Source organism: Zootoca vivipara, chromosome 16, assembly GCF_963506605.1.
Source record: "Zootoca vivipara chromosome 16, rZooViv1.1, whole genome shotgun sequence".
NCBI classification, from domain to species: Eukaryota; Metazoa; Chordata; class Lepidosauria; order Squamata; family Lacertidae; genus Zootoca; species Zootoca vivipara.
In genome coordinates, this window is record NC_083291.1 from 35,983,801 (window position 1) to 36,001,279 (window position 17,479).

The window sequence follows — 17,479 nt, forward strand, 5'->3', positions numbered from 1 at the left end:
GCTGCTGATGGACCCGTAGCCTCCGAAACCTCCCAGAACAATTCAATCGTTTCCTCAGAATCAGGGCCCCAGCTGAGGTGGCCCGCTGCTGTGGGGGACATTGTTTCCTATGGCTTCCCCATCTGAGGAATCAGCAGAATAAACAGGACTGGGTGCCCTCTTAAGAAAGCCTTTACTTCTATGTAGCTGGGTGTCGAACTTCCACTTCCAAGCCAAGTAATTAGTCTTATGCCAGCTTTTCCTCAAGTATATAAGGTGACAGAAAACTGTTGTCACCTGACCTCACTTGGGAGCTAAGCGGGAAAGAACTGGAGCGTTCGCCCCCCCCCCCCATGTGAGGACAAAAAGGCTTAATGTATGTCCTGCCTAGTGGGAGGGACAACTCATTCAAGGATCCCCTCCATTCTCTGCAGAAAATGAACCTTAATGGCGTTCCCAATGCCACCTTCCTTCTCTCAGATGTTGGTTTTATGTATTTTTGCATCATAATGATAGCCTAGAGGGGATCACATCAGTATTTTACCTGAGCCTTTATTCTGGACTGGTGATTAGTGTTTTTGCTTTGCTTTTAGTTCACTTTCAGATATTGGTTCCAAGAGCTTGGGCTAAAAAAAATAAAATATTCTGTCTGGTTCTTGTTAAAGTTGAGTTCTGCTTGCCTGCCTACACCTAAGTCAACATCATTCATTGGAATAAATTATATTCTTGGTTTAAAAAGTTGCAAATAACTGTTTAGCATTTCACAAAATTTGCAGGCCAAAATAACCGGTTTGCAGCATTCCTATCTCACTCCCATGGAGAGTAGGACAAGTGCTGTAGGCCACTATAGATGCTGCAGTTTTAGCTACGGGGCATTAAGTAGCCGTTTTGAAACAGGCATGTTTTAAGTTTTCTTGGACATTTTGTGGGGAGGTGGAGTATAAATCAAGCTTGGCTCATGGGTACGATCATACTCTTAATTGCTCCTCCCCTACCTTTGCAGGCACTTTCTTAAAGAACCAATTTGGTGTGAGTACAGTCCAAGCATGGGCAGGGAGCAGATACCCTCATGAACACGAGGGCAGAAAACCAAGGCCAGTCATGATTCAGGATGTTTATCAAACATGTTCTCCAGATCTTGGGAGATGACCTGGAGCCAACCAGAAGCAATGTTAGGAGAGAACAAGCAGCTTCCCTAGGCCTGGGAACGAGAGAGATGGTTTGTACGGCAAATTCCAGGACCTATGCATCATATGCGCTCAACATCCACATGCAGCAGACTTCTTTAATGCCTGTTCATACATCCTGTGCACAGGCATGAAGCTGCTGACTGGAAGTAGGAGGAAGATAAAACTAATAACCAGGGAATGTAGAGATCTTGTTGACGGTGGGAGCCGGTGCTGATGAGATTGACCTACAGATCCCAAAACATGGGAGCAAATGTGAGGGGGAGAGAATATTGGTTTCTGCATTAAATAGAACTTGACACTATTGGTGAATTGGAGTGTATTGTCTGAAAGGTAGTGCATTTGTATACTGTATAGTCAGAATACATGCCGTGTTATCTTGTGAACTGCCCTGAGATCTTTGCAAGAAGGGTGTTATACAAATTTTAATAATAATGATGCTGCTGCTGCTGCCATGTCTGTCTATATATGTTTGGCAGCCAGAAATTTAGATTGAACAAAGGGAACAGAAGTTAAAAAACACGGCAGGCGAAAGCTAATCCTTCCCATCTGCTGCTCCACGAATGCCATTGTGCATGGGCTGGGCATAGTAACTAGGACTGAATATTCTTCTCTGTGCTAAATAAATAAAAGGCAGCCCTATGCCCAGGAAGACTGAATTATGTGGCTTTGCATCATTTCATTTTGCAGGTGCTAGGAGTCTTGGAAGTGACATTTTTCTTTCTGACAAAAATGGGATATTGATGCAATATTGTGAGCTGGGAGTAAAATGATAAAGTATTTCTCCCCCACGCTCCTAAACTACAATGTCTATACATAAACTGCACTCAGGTATTTGTGCCCGACCATATTTAAAAAAACAACAATAATGCACTGAATATTAATGATTCAATATCTCCATTTAATAAAGTAAATTTGTAATATCTTCTAGAGGGGACATGCAAAACAAACTGCCTTTCTCCTTGCCCAACAAGCTACCAGAGAGAGCCAGCTCCCTCGCAGACTCTTAGAATAAAAGAATTGTCAGGTTGGAATGTACCCTGCAGGCCATCTAGTTCCTGCATTGCAGGAATCTCGACTAAAACATCCAGGACAGATGGCCATCCAGCCTCTGCTTAGAAGCCTCCAATGAAGGAGAGTCCACCACCTTCCGATGGAGTCCATTCTTGTTTCAGACTTGCTATCCTCACTAAGAGCTTTTCCTATGCTGTCCTAATGAAGGCTAAATTAATGCTTCACTGAGAAACCCTGAATTCTTGTGTATGTGTGAGAATGCAGGAAGTTTCATACCCCAGATCCTCATCTGCCCCTGTTCTTTTCTTGAAGCCATTGCCTCTCTCCAAGTGTCATCACCAGTGAAGTTTCTGGTCCTTTCCTTTTTTTGCCAGGGGTGGCAGTGGCAGGGAGAGAAGGTATTTGTGAGAACCAGCCCACCTTTCTCTGTACAATGATTCTGGTGGTTTGCTTGGTCTTCAGAACACCTTGCAATTTGTCTGTATGGTTGATGGCTTCTCTTGGAGTCAAGTCCATCTTTCAGCGTGACTGTGCCTCGCGGCTTAGCAAGATCATTTAGCTGTGTAGACCGATAACCCTTTTTTGAGCTTTGTTATATTTTGCATCTTTTTGACTTGCAGTCATCTCCACTAAATGCTTGATGATGCTCCCAGTGTTTTAACAAAGATACCCATGCAAATGCGCTCCATTGTCATTTCTGTGGTCCTTCCCCACCCACATACATTGTGTAGCACAAGAAGCTGCAAGGCCATCAGACAAATGGGAGAAGAATGCAGAGACTTATGTAATTATTACAAAAGCTCCCTGGGATTATTTGCAAGCTGTTTGTGAGATGAGTCAAGAATAACAGGGCAGATATCAACATTCCGCACAAGGCTTTAGTTAGGCTAGGAACTTCAGAGAAGCGGGTGCAGGAGCAGCTAGCTAAACACACATTTGACAGTAAATGACTCCTGGACGGTTAAGTCCAGTCAAAGGCAACTATGGGGTGTGGGGCTCATCTCGCTTCAAGTTGAGGGAGCCAGTGTTTGCAGACAGCTTTCTGGGTCATGTGGCCAGCATGATGAAATTGCTTCTGCCGCAACGGGACACCGTGATGAGTGCCAGAGCGCACGGAAACACCATTTATCTTCCTGCCACAGTGGTACTTATTTATCTACTTGCACTGGTGTGCTTTCAAACTTCTAGGTTGGCAGGAACTGGGACAGAGCAGCAAGAGCCTACCCTGGATTCGAACCACTGACCTTCCGATCAGCGAGACCAAGAGGCTCAGCGGTTTAGACCACAGCGCAGTATTTGAGCTCATGTAGCTAAAGAGTATGGAGCTTTAAGCAAAGAAATTCCCAAGCCTGTTCTTGCCCCTGCCATATTTTACTGCTCTCAGATCTTAACTGCGATATAGGAAGAACAATACTCTCATTTACGTTACGTGTTTATTTCTTCATAAGGACTATGGAGAAAACATACAAAGTGCCGATCAGTACAATGATTTTTCAGATTGTCCCTGCACAATGCTTTGTATGTACTGGGGGGAGTTGTTTTGCTATTTATTTTTATGCTGTGAACCGCCCTAAGATCTTCAGATGAAGGGCAGAAGAAAAAATTAACAACTTTTTTAAAATCTTAATTTCGATGGTTTCCTTAAAAAAAAAAGCTCAGCAAATTCGAGGTCTTCCTCAAAAATGCTGCTCAACAACTTTCGGGGTGTCCTGGCTTTTACTTTCTGAAATATGGCCACCCTATGCCCTTGTTGCCTGAAGGCAGCCTGTCTCCCTCCGCTTCCGCGGCAACGACTAAGCAGGTGCGCGCCTGCCGCTGGGCGGGGAAGCGCCTGGACAGAGCCGCTCAGGCTGATAAGAAGTGCGCATGCGCTTCCGAGGCCTCCAGCCCAAGAAAATCCCTTCACTCGGAGATGTGGGTGGGGGAAGGAGGCGGGGCGCCAAAAAGGGCGCGCCTGGAGGAGGAGGGCGAGCCAATGGGAGGCGGCGTCTCGTGGAGCCTATTGCGAGCTGCGTCTCTGTCCGACGGGCGCGAGCGACGGGCGGGCCTTCGGCTGAGGCGTCGGCGGGAGGGGGGGCGTCGGTGTCGAGGCGCTCCCCTCCCCCAGGTCGCGAGGTAGGCGTGAGGTGGAGGCGTGAGTACTCCCGGGGTGGGGGCTGAGGACTCGGTTAAGGAAGGCAAACTCGGAAGCTCAGGCGACTCTTCAGGAACGCCTTCTGAGCCCAAGCCCGCGGAGGCGAAGGCTGGTCTGTCGGTGTTTGTGCGAAGCCCGGCGGCCGGTGGGAGGCCTTTGGGAGAGCTGGGGCAGGGGGCAGGTGGAGGCCAACCGCGAGAGGCGCTGGCGCTGACAGCCGCTTTCCGCGTAGACAGCTTCAAATGAAAAGAAAAAGTAAGATATGCGCTGTTTGGAGGATCGATAGACCAGTCCCCTCAAGTCGTATGGCTGCTGCTTCTCTCTAGTGGCGTGATCTCTTCCCAGAGAGCTGAGGAGTGCAATGTGCGGACTCGGATGTTTTGACAAAATGCGGAGCATTGGAAATGAACACGAGGATGGCACCTGCAGCGAGAGGAAGGGTAGCTGTTCATGGGAATAATGTGGTGGAAGTTAGTTCCTCTAGCTTTTGTGTCGTTGAGTGGAGCTGATTATAATATGTGTTGACATTTTATTTTTTCTTCTATTCATTTACACTGTTTATTATGTTTTGTTTACTTAAGAGAGCTGTGATGTATGCACTGGGGAAGATTGCGTGTGTGGAAGATTAATGCCAAATCAATGAGTACAGAGAGATCTTTCAATGTTCCTGTTGACCATGCTTATCTGCATAAGCTAGATGAAGACTCCTGATTTGAAACAAGACCTGCTGGTGACATTTTCATGCTTCTAGGGATGTTGAGGAGGTACTTGTGATGGAGGTAGCGAAAGGATTAGATTCAGGGTGAGGGGCATCTGGAGAGAGGCTATGAGAAGAAGAAAGCTTTGAAAAGGTGGTGGTGGAATCACTATTTATGAAGGCTTGTAAGAATTACTGGTGCCTCTGCACAGTACATAGTACATAGGGTGCACTGCACAGAATATCATGTGTGCCTCAGAGAACTTATACATAATCTTAGTAATGCCAATAATACCAGTGCAGGATAGCCTTAGATAATGCAGATTTTTGTTGTTGTTTCTGCATCCACATTTGCAGTATGAAGATAATACTGCACATTGTCCGGTGTGCTCATGGTAGAGACAAGATCTGTCCGACTCCTGAGGACTTCCTGACTCACCTTCTTAGCCAGTATACAACACCAGATCACTAAGTGTCATGGACTGGCTGGAAGCAGAGGCTTGGGAGGCACCAGCTGGGGAATTCCCCCCCCCCCAAGAAGGCTCAGAGCCAGGGGGATGGAGGTGGGATGATGATGAGTGGTCAGAGGGAGAAGAGGGAGCAGACTGAGAAGAGGAGGGGTCAGAAGCTGAAGAGACAACAAGGTTTATTGAGTGGGGAGAGCCTGTGGCAGAGAGCAGTCCAGAATCAGATGCCGAAGCAGAGGTTGGAAGGGAGGGGGGGGGCAAGAAGCAGAGATTGTGCAGGCTACTGAAGAAGTCAGGGGGTGTTTCCTCTCTTGATGCAACCAGCTCCCCTCCCTGCTGGTCTCAGATTGCTTGGGAAGAACTCGGGGAAGGAGGAGGCATAGGCAACTGTGGAAAGGCGGGGACCTTCAGTCCTTGCAGCTGCCTCATAGGAGCATAGCTATCAGGACAACTTGCTATGCTCACTAGCCTGGCCTCCCAAGCTAATTGTGTTACCTTGAATAACAAGTTGACTTCACTGGTGCCGTGTGATTTATTGCTGACCTGCTTCTGACATCCGCCCTTGACAGTGTTGCAGACAGAGGGTGATAAATGAAATGAAGAAAGCTTTGTTTTCTTCTATAAATTGTTGGTGTTCTTTACCTAAACAAATTCACAAAGAAACTTACAACATGGTCTTAGCTAGTTTGTGCACTGTGGGATGATGCAGGATAGAGAAGCTCACCTTGGCAGTTGGATGCAAGGTAAAAGTCTGAGAGAGAGTGGGGTTGGGAGCTTCTGGATCCAGTGGACCATCTATCTAATGTAATCTGCGGATACGTATATTGTCTGCAAACAAGAGTCTCTGTAGATGGGTTGGTTGAGAGGGAGATTTGAAACCAGAGGAAGCCTGCCTTTGACTATTTATTTAGAGTCATTTATATCCCACCCTTTGCCATGCAGTCCCTGGGTGGGTTACGTGCATGTAACATCTTCCACCCCAAAGTCTTTACAGAAGTGAGGCACACCTTGGAGGGGAAGCAATTCCACAATCTGACCACAGAAAAAGCCCTCCTATGCATTGCCGCTTCACAATCTTCACATGGTGGTGGAAATTCCAGCGCATTTTAACACCTATCTGGGATGAGATATTCCTTCAGATATTTGGGCCCCAATATGAGAGCACTGATTACTTATAGGTGTTTATAACCCAATGAATCAGGAAGCTCTTGATTCAAATCTATCTTCTATGTAACATGAACTTACTCAGTGATCTATAGAAAGCAAAGCTCTCAGACAACCTCATTTTCCCATCTGCAATACAGAGATAGTAGTGCTGACCTGCCTTACAGGGTTATTGGGATTGCAACAAGATAATGTGAAGACTTGAATGTTATAAAAGCACTAACTCAATGCTAGTTAGCATTATGGAAAGAAGGCAATTACTGGGCTGCGTAGAGATTTGTGTAGGGAGTTAGTGGACTGTTTCGGGGGGGGGGGAGAGTTCTTTGAAGATCATAGGATTTATAAACATGTTCAAGCCAGTATAGGTTGAGTGGTGCTGTGAAAGGGGTAATACGGGATGTTTTTACAAGCCGTCATATTGTGGAGGTTTTGGTTGGAAGAAATGTGTGCAGATTAGAGGAACACTTGTGGGTCTTACTAGGATTGCTGTATGTATATGAGAAGAAACTGAAGGGATGTGTAATGAATTGAGAAACATTACTGTGGAATAGGTATTGGCCAAGGAAAGGAGATGGTATGGTGGGCTGGACACACTTGTCTTCTATCTCAGGCCTTTAAGATTGTGATTTTTATTGCTTAGGAAGGGGCTTGGCCAGCATAGTGTGATCTGATCTATAACTTGCGGAGGTGTTTATAGCTTTTGGTATCCTGGCAAGTGTTTGTTTTCCCACCTGGCCTTCTCCCTTGCCAAATGCTTTGCTCATGGGATTATAACATTTGCTGTGGTGTAATTTTGTATTCTTTGGTTAGCATGGAAGAGCACATCAGGTAAAATCTTAGCTTTAATTCTTAACTTGAATGAAGTTGTTTTCATTGCCAAAGTATGAGCTAGCCAACTGCCTGACTGCTTGGGTTTATACAATGGGTTTTATCATATAATAATGCAAGAGTTGTAATAGGAAAACATAGAGGGTAGTTTCTTAGTGTATTGCAGGTTTGACAGTTTAATGGGAGCCTAATAAAAAGAAGGGTCTAGGATGTAAAGTCTTTTGCTTATTATTCAAATGCCTTTCATAGATGCACAGTTCAACTAATCAGGGTTGTGAAGAGAACACTGTTGCACATATTGTTGTGTTTGTTTCTCTAAGACTAAGTGTAATGGTGTTGTTGCGGCTACTCTTGAGTAAAGACGCCCAAGTCTGTTCTGTCTTTAAGAGTTTTATTGTGCATAGTATTTACAGTGCAGATAGCAGAAAACATGACCTCTCAGTCACTTGCAGAATCCGGGAGTGCATGTTTCTGGCTACGGGACAAGCATAAGAGTTTGGGCACCCCGAAATGCCTCCTCCCGACCTTACGTTTGGTGGCATGCCTTAATTTGGGCGCCGGAAGGGGCTGCCTGCTCCCCTCCACCTCTTGGTCCTGGCGGCGCAAGGGCTCTCCAACATCGCTAAGCCCTGACATCTCTGTCCCACTCACTTCCTGATTCCCCTCACCTGACCCACTGCTGCTGCTCTCACTGGGCAAAGTGCTGGTCAGCAAAAGGGGAGGAGGCTCCCTGTAGGAAGGCCCCCTGACACTAAGGATGGATTCCTGTTTGTTTTGTCGTGCTTGTTCTGTCCATTCTTGTTCAGACTAAAATAAGTTCTTGTTTTATACATCTTCCCTTCCCCCAAAAGTAAACAAAACTTGATTTGCCCATGGGCCACAGATCTGAGTCAGCAAGGATGGCAGCCTGGATAATCTCCTTTTTTGTTCAACTATTTTCCCAAGTGATTAGTCCTGTATTATTTAGTACAGCAGATGTGCAGATACTGAATGTGGTCTGTTAACTTTAGTGCTTTGTAGCAAAGTCTTTCCCATTCCTTCTAATTGTGGTGAAGAAGTTCTGAAGTTCAGGCCTTACTTCAAATGTACCTGTGATACATTGTTAAATGGAAGATGCATATATTTCTCTTGGAATAGAAATGAGCACATGGTATATCTCTCAGTATAGTCATACCTTGGTTTAAGTCCGCTGCAGTTTGAGTACTTTTGGTTTGAGCACTCCACAGACCCGGAAGTGTTTACTTCCAGGTTCCGCGGCGTGCGCATGCGCAGAAGCGCTCTATCGGCACTTTGCACATGCGCGCTATCGCCCCTCGGTTTAAGTACTTTTCGGGGAGCGAATGCAAGCCAGGAACCAATTAAGTACTTAAACCGAGGTACCACTGTACTGTACTATTGTACTGGATAGAGTGTGTTGGCTTTAATATTGGAGGCTTAGCTACAAGTTGCTGCACAATTATAAGACTGTGCAAATGGCAGACAACATATATTAATGATTATTATTCATTAGTTTTATATCCATCTCCAATGGACACAAGGCAATGTACACTAGCTCCCAAAAAATCTGAGGGGTGGGATAGACTGAGAGACTGACCAGCCTATGCCACCCAGTGGACTTCATGACAGATCTTTGCTCTAGTCCTAACACCCTATAACCACCTACTTCTACACATAAGGATAAATAAGATAAAATATATTGAATAAGAAGTGCTGTCAAAATACATGCCGATTGCTTGCTTCTCATTCCTTTGAGGAAAGGGTGGAGGCAACACTTATCCTCAAGCTTTGCTCAGAAATTGACACTGGCATGCAAGATTAGTACCTGAGGCAACCCAGAGAGTTGGTAGATTATGTCAGATTTGAACGGAGGTTTTTTTAAAGTCCAGGTTCAGGCACTTTTATCTGCTAGACAGTGCTGACTCTTACTGCCCATAATGCTTGGTTTGCAGCATAGGATGCTGCATGGAAAGAAACTTGTTAGCTTTAAAGGAAAATCATTTGCTTATTTTTGCAATTAATAGAATGTTTGTGCATGTGTGCCTCTGAAACCTGGCTTCCAGTTCCCTTTAAAGTGAAACTCTTGGAATTGAAAGATAGGTTCTAAGAGATAGAAGTTATAAAATTAAATTCTGCATTATTCTGCACTTTTCTTCTGGCTTTCCATTTACCTCGGAAAATCTGGCCACACATGCAGTTACCACAACAGAATGCCTAGGTGCCATTTCCCCCTGGGTGAGATTTATTTTTGTTATTATTATTAATTTTATTTCTATACCTGTCCTACATTATATTTTAAAGAAAAAAATTCAAAGTGGTTTACAACACATTAAAACATCAAATAAAGCAATCCAGAATAAAACAAATTCAAGCTTCAAGGAAAATATTTCACATCCTTCTCTAAGTGGCATTTTGCTTTCCCCATATTTATTTACCTATTTAATTTAGCTCATAGCATAGCAGAAGTACTCTAGGAAGCCAGTGTGGTGTAGTGGGTAGAGTATTGGGCTAAGACCTGGAAGATCAGGGTTCAAATCCCCACTCAGTCATGAAACTCACTGGGTGACCTTGGGGCAGTCACAGTCTCTTAGCCTACCTCACAGGGTTGTTGTAGGGATTAACTGAGTAGTGGGGTGAACCATGTACTCATTGGAGAAAAAGGTGGGATATAAATGCAATAAATAAGCTCTTCTGCTTACCTACTTAAGAAAGCTGGGAGGGGGGGCAGCCAGATGGAGATGTCAGTCACCAACCTGACATCCATAGATCTCCATGTGGTCACAATTGGACCTGCACCAGTTGCAAAGTGCACCTGGCTAATTTCAAACACTGCAAACATGTACTGTACTTCTCAAGTTAACTTTGAGTTGGGGTCGTCCTCCCCAGCCCGTGTGTCTTAAAAACTTACAATAAAACATTCCAAATTCAGATAAAGAAACCTAGATCGCAGAACCAGTATAATTTGTAGAAATATATATTTTTAATTACTATAATAGGAATGCTCAAGGAGAGGAAAAATCAGCATGTCCTTTGATCAAGTATGTGTCCTACATGAACTTGAGATGGACTCCTTAAACAATATACACATAGATTTCAGTAACAGGGATATAAGTATATATTCCATATCATTTGTGATGCTGAAGTGAATCAACCTCCTCTTTTTCAGAAGCCAAATAGTAGGTCTGATTTTATTTTATTTTAAATATCAGGAGTAGAGAGGAACAGTTGGGTGGCTGGACAGAATTGTGCTCTTCCTACTTGTTCTGCATAAACAGCCAGCAAGAAACTACATTCCTAGACTGGAATTTTACTGCTGTGTAGTATAACTGCCAGGAAGACCTGGCTGGTATTGTGATCCATTAGTCTCTATTGAAAGAAGTGAGACCTCTGGTTTGACCAGATGTTTGAGTTAATGCTTGCTGCACCTACTTTGGTATGAAGGAACACTTCATTGTACATGAAGCAGGAAAGTGTGTTTTCATTTGGGATCACTAGTGCATTGGAATCAACACAGTCTTAGATTTAGAAGGTTTAGAGATGGGAAAATATTTCCTAATGTTGACCATGTCAGTTGTTTGTGAAGAAAAGAATACTGTAGTTCTTTCAAGAATAGCTTCAACCCAGTGGATTGAACTGAATGATGCATGAGGTCCATCGTAGTTCTTGGATGAAATGCCCATATAATGCATCACTCCCTACCAGCTAGAACAGTGAGAAGATGAACTGAATAAGACTTGGCTCCTGTGCCCATTTCTGCCTTATATGATGATTTATATCGTGCCTGCTTTCTCATGTGCTGGTGGGTACCTTCACTATCACCCATGAAGTGCGGTGAGGCAGTTGCCTCAGGTTGGCAGGCTCTGGGCATCTGGGACGGGTGGTACCACCACTTGCACCACCTTATGAGACATGGGTGGTGCTGTGGTCTAAACCACTGAGCCTCTTGGGCTTCTCAATCAGAAAGTCAGAGGTTTGAATCTGTGTGGTGAGCTCCTGTTGCTCTGTCCTAGCTTCTGCCACCCTAGCAGTTTGAAAGCACACCGGTGCAAGTAGATAAATAGGTACCGTTGTGGCGGGAAGGTAAACAGTGTTTCCATTAACTCTGGCTTCTGTCATAGTGTCCCGTTGTGCCAGAAGCGATTTAGTCACGCTGGCCACATGACCCAGGAAGCTGTCTGTGGACAAATGCCCGCTCCCTTGGCCTGAAGCAAGATGAGTGCTGCACCCCATTGTCACATTTGACTTGACTAAACCACCCAGGGGTCTTTTATTGCTGCTACAGCAATGCTGCCCCTCCCAGCTGCAGGGGCATCATTTTCAGTTTTGCCTGGAGTGGCAAAACACCCTGGGCCTGTTGTCACCTGTGCTTTAGAGCTGCTAGGAAGGATTGTTGTTTGGCTACTAGTGTATGTGGATTCTGGAAAAATCAAACAATCTGTGGATACTCCACATTATCCTTTTGCTTGGGCTGCCTTTCCTCTACACACTGACTAACACCCTGTTCCTCTGGTTTAGACTTCATGTATTTGGAAGCTCTTCTTGATATTATCAAAAGGGAAGTGGTATAGGGGTGTGAATCATTCACTATATATATTACATTGCATTACACACACTCTCTATGTTCCTGAGAGTATGCGTTGCTGAAGACTACGTTTCCTGAAAGCTTTTTAGGTTTCCTTAATGAGGTCTCTGTTTCCTCCCCCCTAGGGACTTGGAAGAATTGGCAGAATGCCACTGTGCCATTGTGCAGTGAAGCACAGTGAATCAGACATGGAGGGGTGTCGTTTTTCACCTTCCGGAGGGCTGAGGGTATATCTTCACTGGAAGGGTGAGCAGGAGGAACAGTACCAGACCTATATGCAAGGGACTCCTTGTGCTGAAGAGATCTGCATCGATATTGCACAGAAGATTGGTAAGTGGCCCATGGGGCTTGTCTAGAGATATGTGGGAAACATGTAGCCCTTGCTGGAGAAGTGCCTCATGTTGTTTGATATCTATACAAAACCATTGGAATATGACATCCAGAGGCTTGGGCTGCAGTGGAGGAGCCTTGCAATTGGATTTGTATGGAGTTGTACTCCCCCAAAGGAGCAAGTTCACTGTTTGAGAGCCCTTCTGGACTCAACATTTTATGTGGAGGTATATGTGGTGGCTTCTGCCAGCTTAGGGTTGTAGCTGGTGTACCAGTCCTAACTAGAGAAGGCAGACCTTGCCTTGGTGACATCCAGTGACATCCAGTAATGATATATAGGCACTGCACTCTATGTGGGGCTGCCTTTAAAGATGGTTTGTTTCAAAATGCAACCTCTCAGATGCCAGTGGGGACGAGGCTGTGGGAACATGTGACATCATTCTTGTACGAGATGCACTGGTTGCTAGTGTATTTCTGAGCCCAATTTTAAGTGCTGCTGTTGATCATTGAAGCCCTAAATGACCAAGTTGTTAGAGCAGCTCCCATCACCTGTATGAACTTGCCTATGCGTTAAGAAAACCCCAGGGACCTCATTTATGTGCTCACCGCTGATACTAATTAGGTTGGCAGGTACGAGATAGGGCCTCCTTGGTGTTGGCCTCATGTCCGTGGCAGCATTTGAAACTCTCAGGACACTAGTCGCTTTTTGCGGCTCAGGAGTGCTCCCTTGTTACCAAATAGAGATTTCCTGTTGCAACTGCAATCTCCACAGCACCACCTGCTTGAGCAGGAGAGTGAGGGCAGCCTTCTTGACTGACCACAAAATCTGATAAGCTGTTACCAACTATTGAGCTTCTGGCATTCCCTTTCAGTCGTGGAACAATTTGTATACATAACAAACAAGCTGCTCTTTTACCACAGACTTAGTCCTTCTGTGTTAGCAAAACTCCACCCCCCACCAGGTTTCTGAAGGTTGTAGCAGCTGATTTTTTCAGCCCACCCATTGTCACCTCTCCTCCAGAGCAGCTGCTTTTAAGTTCCTTTTAATGATGAGCATTTTCAGCTCTGCTTTTGGATCCTGGTGCATAGGAGAGGGATGCATTGGTGTCACTCCCCTTCTTCCTTCTCTTCCAGGCAATCATGTCCCCCACCCCCTTTTGCCACCTGATAGAGCGTCTAGTTCAATTTAAAGGCGCAAGAGAGAGAGGCTTGCTAGTATGGCTGATGATGTGGGAAGGGAATCAAGGAAGAGTGGAGGGGAGTGCTTTGTTGTCATCCTGTTTGTGGGCATTCCTTTCTTGCTTCAGTAATGAGGCGCTGGAAGGTTGCTTTATTTAGGAGGAATGCTCCTAGAACTATATTTCTACTGCCCCTCCCTTCTCTTCTCACAGCCCCTCTCCCAAATAATCTACTTTCCCATCTCCATTCCACAGTAGTTGCACATCTCTCCCTCCCTCCCAAATTTCTTTCAAGTTCAGCATCATGCTGGAATCTTCCCATTTAATTCTGCCTCCACACCCAGCACTTCCTTTCTCAGTAATTCTGCCAGTAGGTTAATAACTTTGGCTCTGATGTCTTCTCCCTCCTCTGGAATTAATTTGAGTCCTAAGCAGAACTCATTTTCTCTCAGCTCCATTAACTGAATTATCCAAACATTTTTCCATCTCTCTATTTGTCACTTCATTTTTTGTTTCTAAGGTCTCAACTTTATCATTTAATTATCCACAGTGAGCAGGGACCCTGAAGATTTCATCACCCCCTTCTCTTTCTTCTTTTCCTTTTCTTGTAAGCAGCATTCTGAATGTTGAAGTTTTTCTTGCTTCACTTTATTAGAATTTCTGTCTCTAAACAGCTTCTATCCCTTCAGCAATTTAACCTTGTTTTGGCAACAACATGAGATATGGCAAATTCCATTCTCAGGAATACAGTGTTAGCTGGCAAAGTAGCTTTCAATTACTTTAAACACTTTAGTCAAACAGTAAGAAAAAAATAAAAAGCTTGTCCCTTGTCCGTTTAAAACTTTCTCATTTCACACCATAAATCCAGCTTTTTGTCACTTTTATGATGACGTGAACAGCAGCTTGCTTGCCTTCTCCTTTATTACGGACAGCAGTTAACTCACCATGTGTTAGTTTTTGCTTTTTGCTAACAGACTCAGAAACTCTTTTAGGTTGTAAATTACCTCATTCTGAAGGGTAATTAAGAAAGGGAGGTAGTCTTGGTGCCCATAATAGGACTACAGGGCAAGAGATGAGCACCTCAGCAGTCCCCCGTTCCCATGAGGAGCAATCCCTTCTTTCCAGCATCTTTTCAGAAGTGAATAGGTGGTACCTAACACAATGGAAACTAACGCTGCCCAGGAACAGGCACATACCTCCATGTGTGGTGGGAATGTCCTAAAATCCAATTCTTTTGGACATCAATCATATAAGAAATATGCGAAATAACTAAGCAAGTATTAGACGTCACCCCAGAACTGGCCCTAATAAACATCTTCCAAGACAATAATGCCCACTCACAGCACAAAGAGCTCATAACCCACCTAACTCTCCACAACCAGAAACATCATAGCCAGACACTGGAGAGACCTGTCAGGAGTAAGCATAGACCAATGGTATCAAATAGTATGAGAAACAGCCTTATTAGAAAAATTAACCAACAAACTGAAACTGACACAGGGACAAATAGAAGATGATGCCTTCACCCCAATATGGTTACCCTTTATCAAATACACAGCCCCAAAAGACAATAACAAGAACCCTCCAACAGCATTTGAATCAATCTGGCTAAACTGATCCAAACACACACACCCCACTGACACATGAAAACAAAGTTCACCACAGCCAATCACAAACAAACAACCACACCCTAGGCCAACCCCAACCTCTCTCACCGCCAAAGGAATACAAGCGAATAGTAAAGAGAACCCACACAAGTGACGCTGACTCAAAACCCCACACATACAATAAGTAGAATAGACGCATCACCATTCCCCCTCCCCCTCTTTCCCCATTTTCTTACTAATGTAACACTAATGTCTCAACAAATGAAACTGATCTGTAGAAAATGTAACTTGAAAAAAGAGACATTGCACATAAACCAATAAATCTTTATTAAAAATTATTTTTAAAAAGAAAAGAACTGAAGCTGACAGCCAGACTTGTGTCTGGCTATCATCAAACATCACACTGTTATCACCATTGGTAAAGAACTGACAAAATACCTTCAGTCTGCTGTGATCCCTCCCCTGAAAGTCCCCAGGATAAAAGGATCTCTAATAAAAGGGCTAGAAAAGTACTTTGCAGGGGGATGAGTGGTATGTTGGATTTCCTGCAGCTCCTTACCACACACAGCTGTATAAATCTGCAGTTATATAAAAGAAGTGTGATAGATGACCATGGATTGCAAATTGCTTTACAGTCTGAAGCTGTTCAGCTAGGCTTAAAGCCTTGAGCATTCTGCCTGTTTGTTTTTTTAGCTTGGCAGGGCATTAATGCTTTGATCCAAACCTAGGAGTACCTTCACATTCATTACATTTTGGGGTAGACTTGTGGCATGCTTTGACTTTATAGAACAGTGGGATTTTATGAGCTTTGTTGCCCTTTTTATATTTGTGAATGTATTTGAGCTGAAGCCTAGTCCACACATTCAATGGAAGATAATGAGATCCCAAAACCCTGGTCCATTGGTCACCAGCTGTCAAGGGACTAGAAGAAACCACCCCTGCGACCATGACAGCATATACATTATACCATTGTGTAGATAGTAGACCACTTTGGAAGCCAACCTTAGCTGGAAAACAGGTTATAGATAAATGTTTTGAGGTAGAATAGACTGTACCACTTCAGACTGCAGGCAAAGGACCACATTTCTAACGCTCTCTGCAGATAGCCTCTTCCCCATAGTGCTAGTTTTCTAAACTGAAATCTTTTTTGCAGGTGTGCTAGTTCTTAATGCTGGGAGCTTTTTAAATCACCATCGGGATTTTTTTTAAAAAGGCACCTCACCTGCACATGTAGACCATGGGCCCCAGGAGCAAAGGAGTAAAATTTTATGTGCAGTTGGCTTCTGTTCCGTCCAGCACAGCAGCTGATGTATACGTACTTAAATATGCTTTAACTAAGGTTGCAGTGATGTTTGTGTGTGTCCATAACTTCTTCAGTGGAAGTTCAGAGCAGGAGGTCCTTTCTCTAAAAAGAAAGAAAGCATTTGTGTATGAGTGAATGCAACCTAATCCTGGGAATAGGAACCTCAGTTCTGCCTTTAGATGACATTAGGATGCAGTAAAGATAATGTTACAACTGACAAGGGTGCTTTCTTGGTTTCTTTTAGTATGCTATCTTATTTGTATTGACTGTTTCCCCAACCCCAGGCTCAGGGTTATCTCAGGGAAAGGGTCAGTTAGAAATTACTGCCTTTTAAGGCGTGACTATTGAGCTGTGCCCAATATAATGTCCTTCAACATTTCTTACTAAATCTTTTTGTCTTCCACAGGAATCACACCAATCTGCTTGAGCTTCTTTGCACTGTATGATCCACTGGCCAAATTATGGTTCCCTCCTAACCATGTGTTTGACATAGATAGTGGCATTAAGTTGATTCTGCATTTTCGGTTGAGGTAAGAACATCCTTTCCCCATGTGTTTCACCTTCACTTCTGTAGTTTTGGGATTAAATATTTATTGTCTTTACAACTGAGTGCTTGTAGAGCCCCCTGCCTAGCACCCATGAGCCCATGAAGATGCTTGAGCTTTCATTTAGATAGAAAGTTATGGAGCAAAATGTGCAGGTACCCTTCTAAGTGATTTCAGTGAAATGAGCCAACCTAGCTTCTCCTGCCTCTCAGTGATTTTAGCTGGTGAAGGAAGTCAGAACTGTGATTGATAAGCATTTAACTTGTGCATTTAACTGCTGTATCTCCACAATCAGGAATAGCGGGACATAACTTCCCATGGTAAACCTGAGATTGTGCAGGGGATGGGGAGAGAAGCAGGAATGATTGCACTCCCTCTAATTCTGTTATGCCCTGACCTCATTGCAGCCATATGTGACTGGTACCCATGGTGTCTCTGAAAATACAAAATGTGCCCATTGGTCTTGT

General features: G+C 44.2%; 1 protein-coding gene across 11 annotated transcripts in view; it reads left to right on the forward strand.

Moving 5' to 3' along the window:
* Positions 1 to 4,199: 4,199 nt before the first annotated feature.
* Positions 4,200 to 17,479, forward strand: part of TYK2 (tyrosine kinase 2) — a 44,757-nt gene continuing 31,477 nt past the window's right edge. For 2 of the 11 annotated variants that reach the window (XM_035140384.2, XM_060268795.1), the window contains exons 1-3: positions 4,576 to 4,754; positions 12,175 to 12,379; positions 16,874 to 16,997. In XM_035140384.2, coding sequence (XP_034996275.1) covers positions 4,719 to 4,754; positions 12,175 to 12,379; positions 16,874 to 16,997 — 365 coding nt within the window. In that variant the 5' untranslated portion in view covers positions 4,576 to 4,718. The other 9 variants (XM_060268792.1, XM_035140387.2, XM_035140385.2 and 6 more) reach the window with 9 other exon arrangements.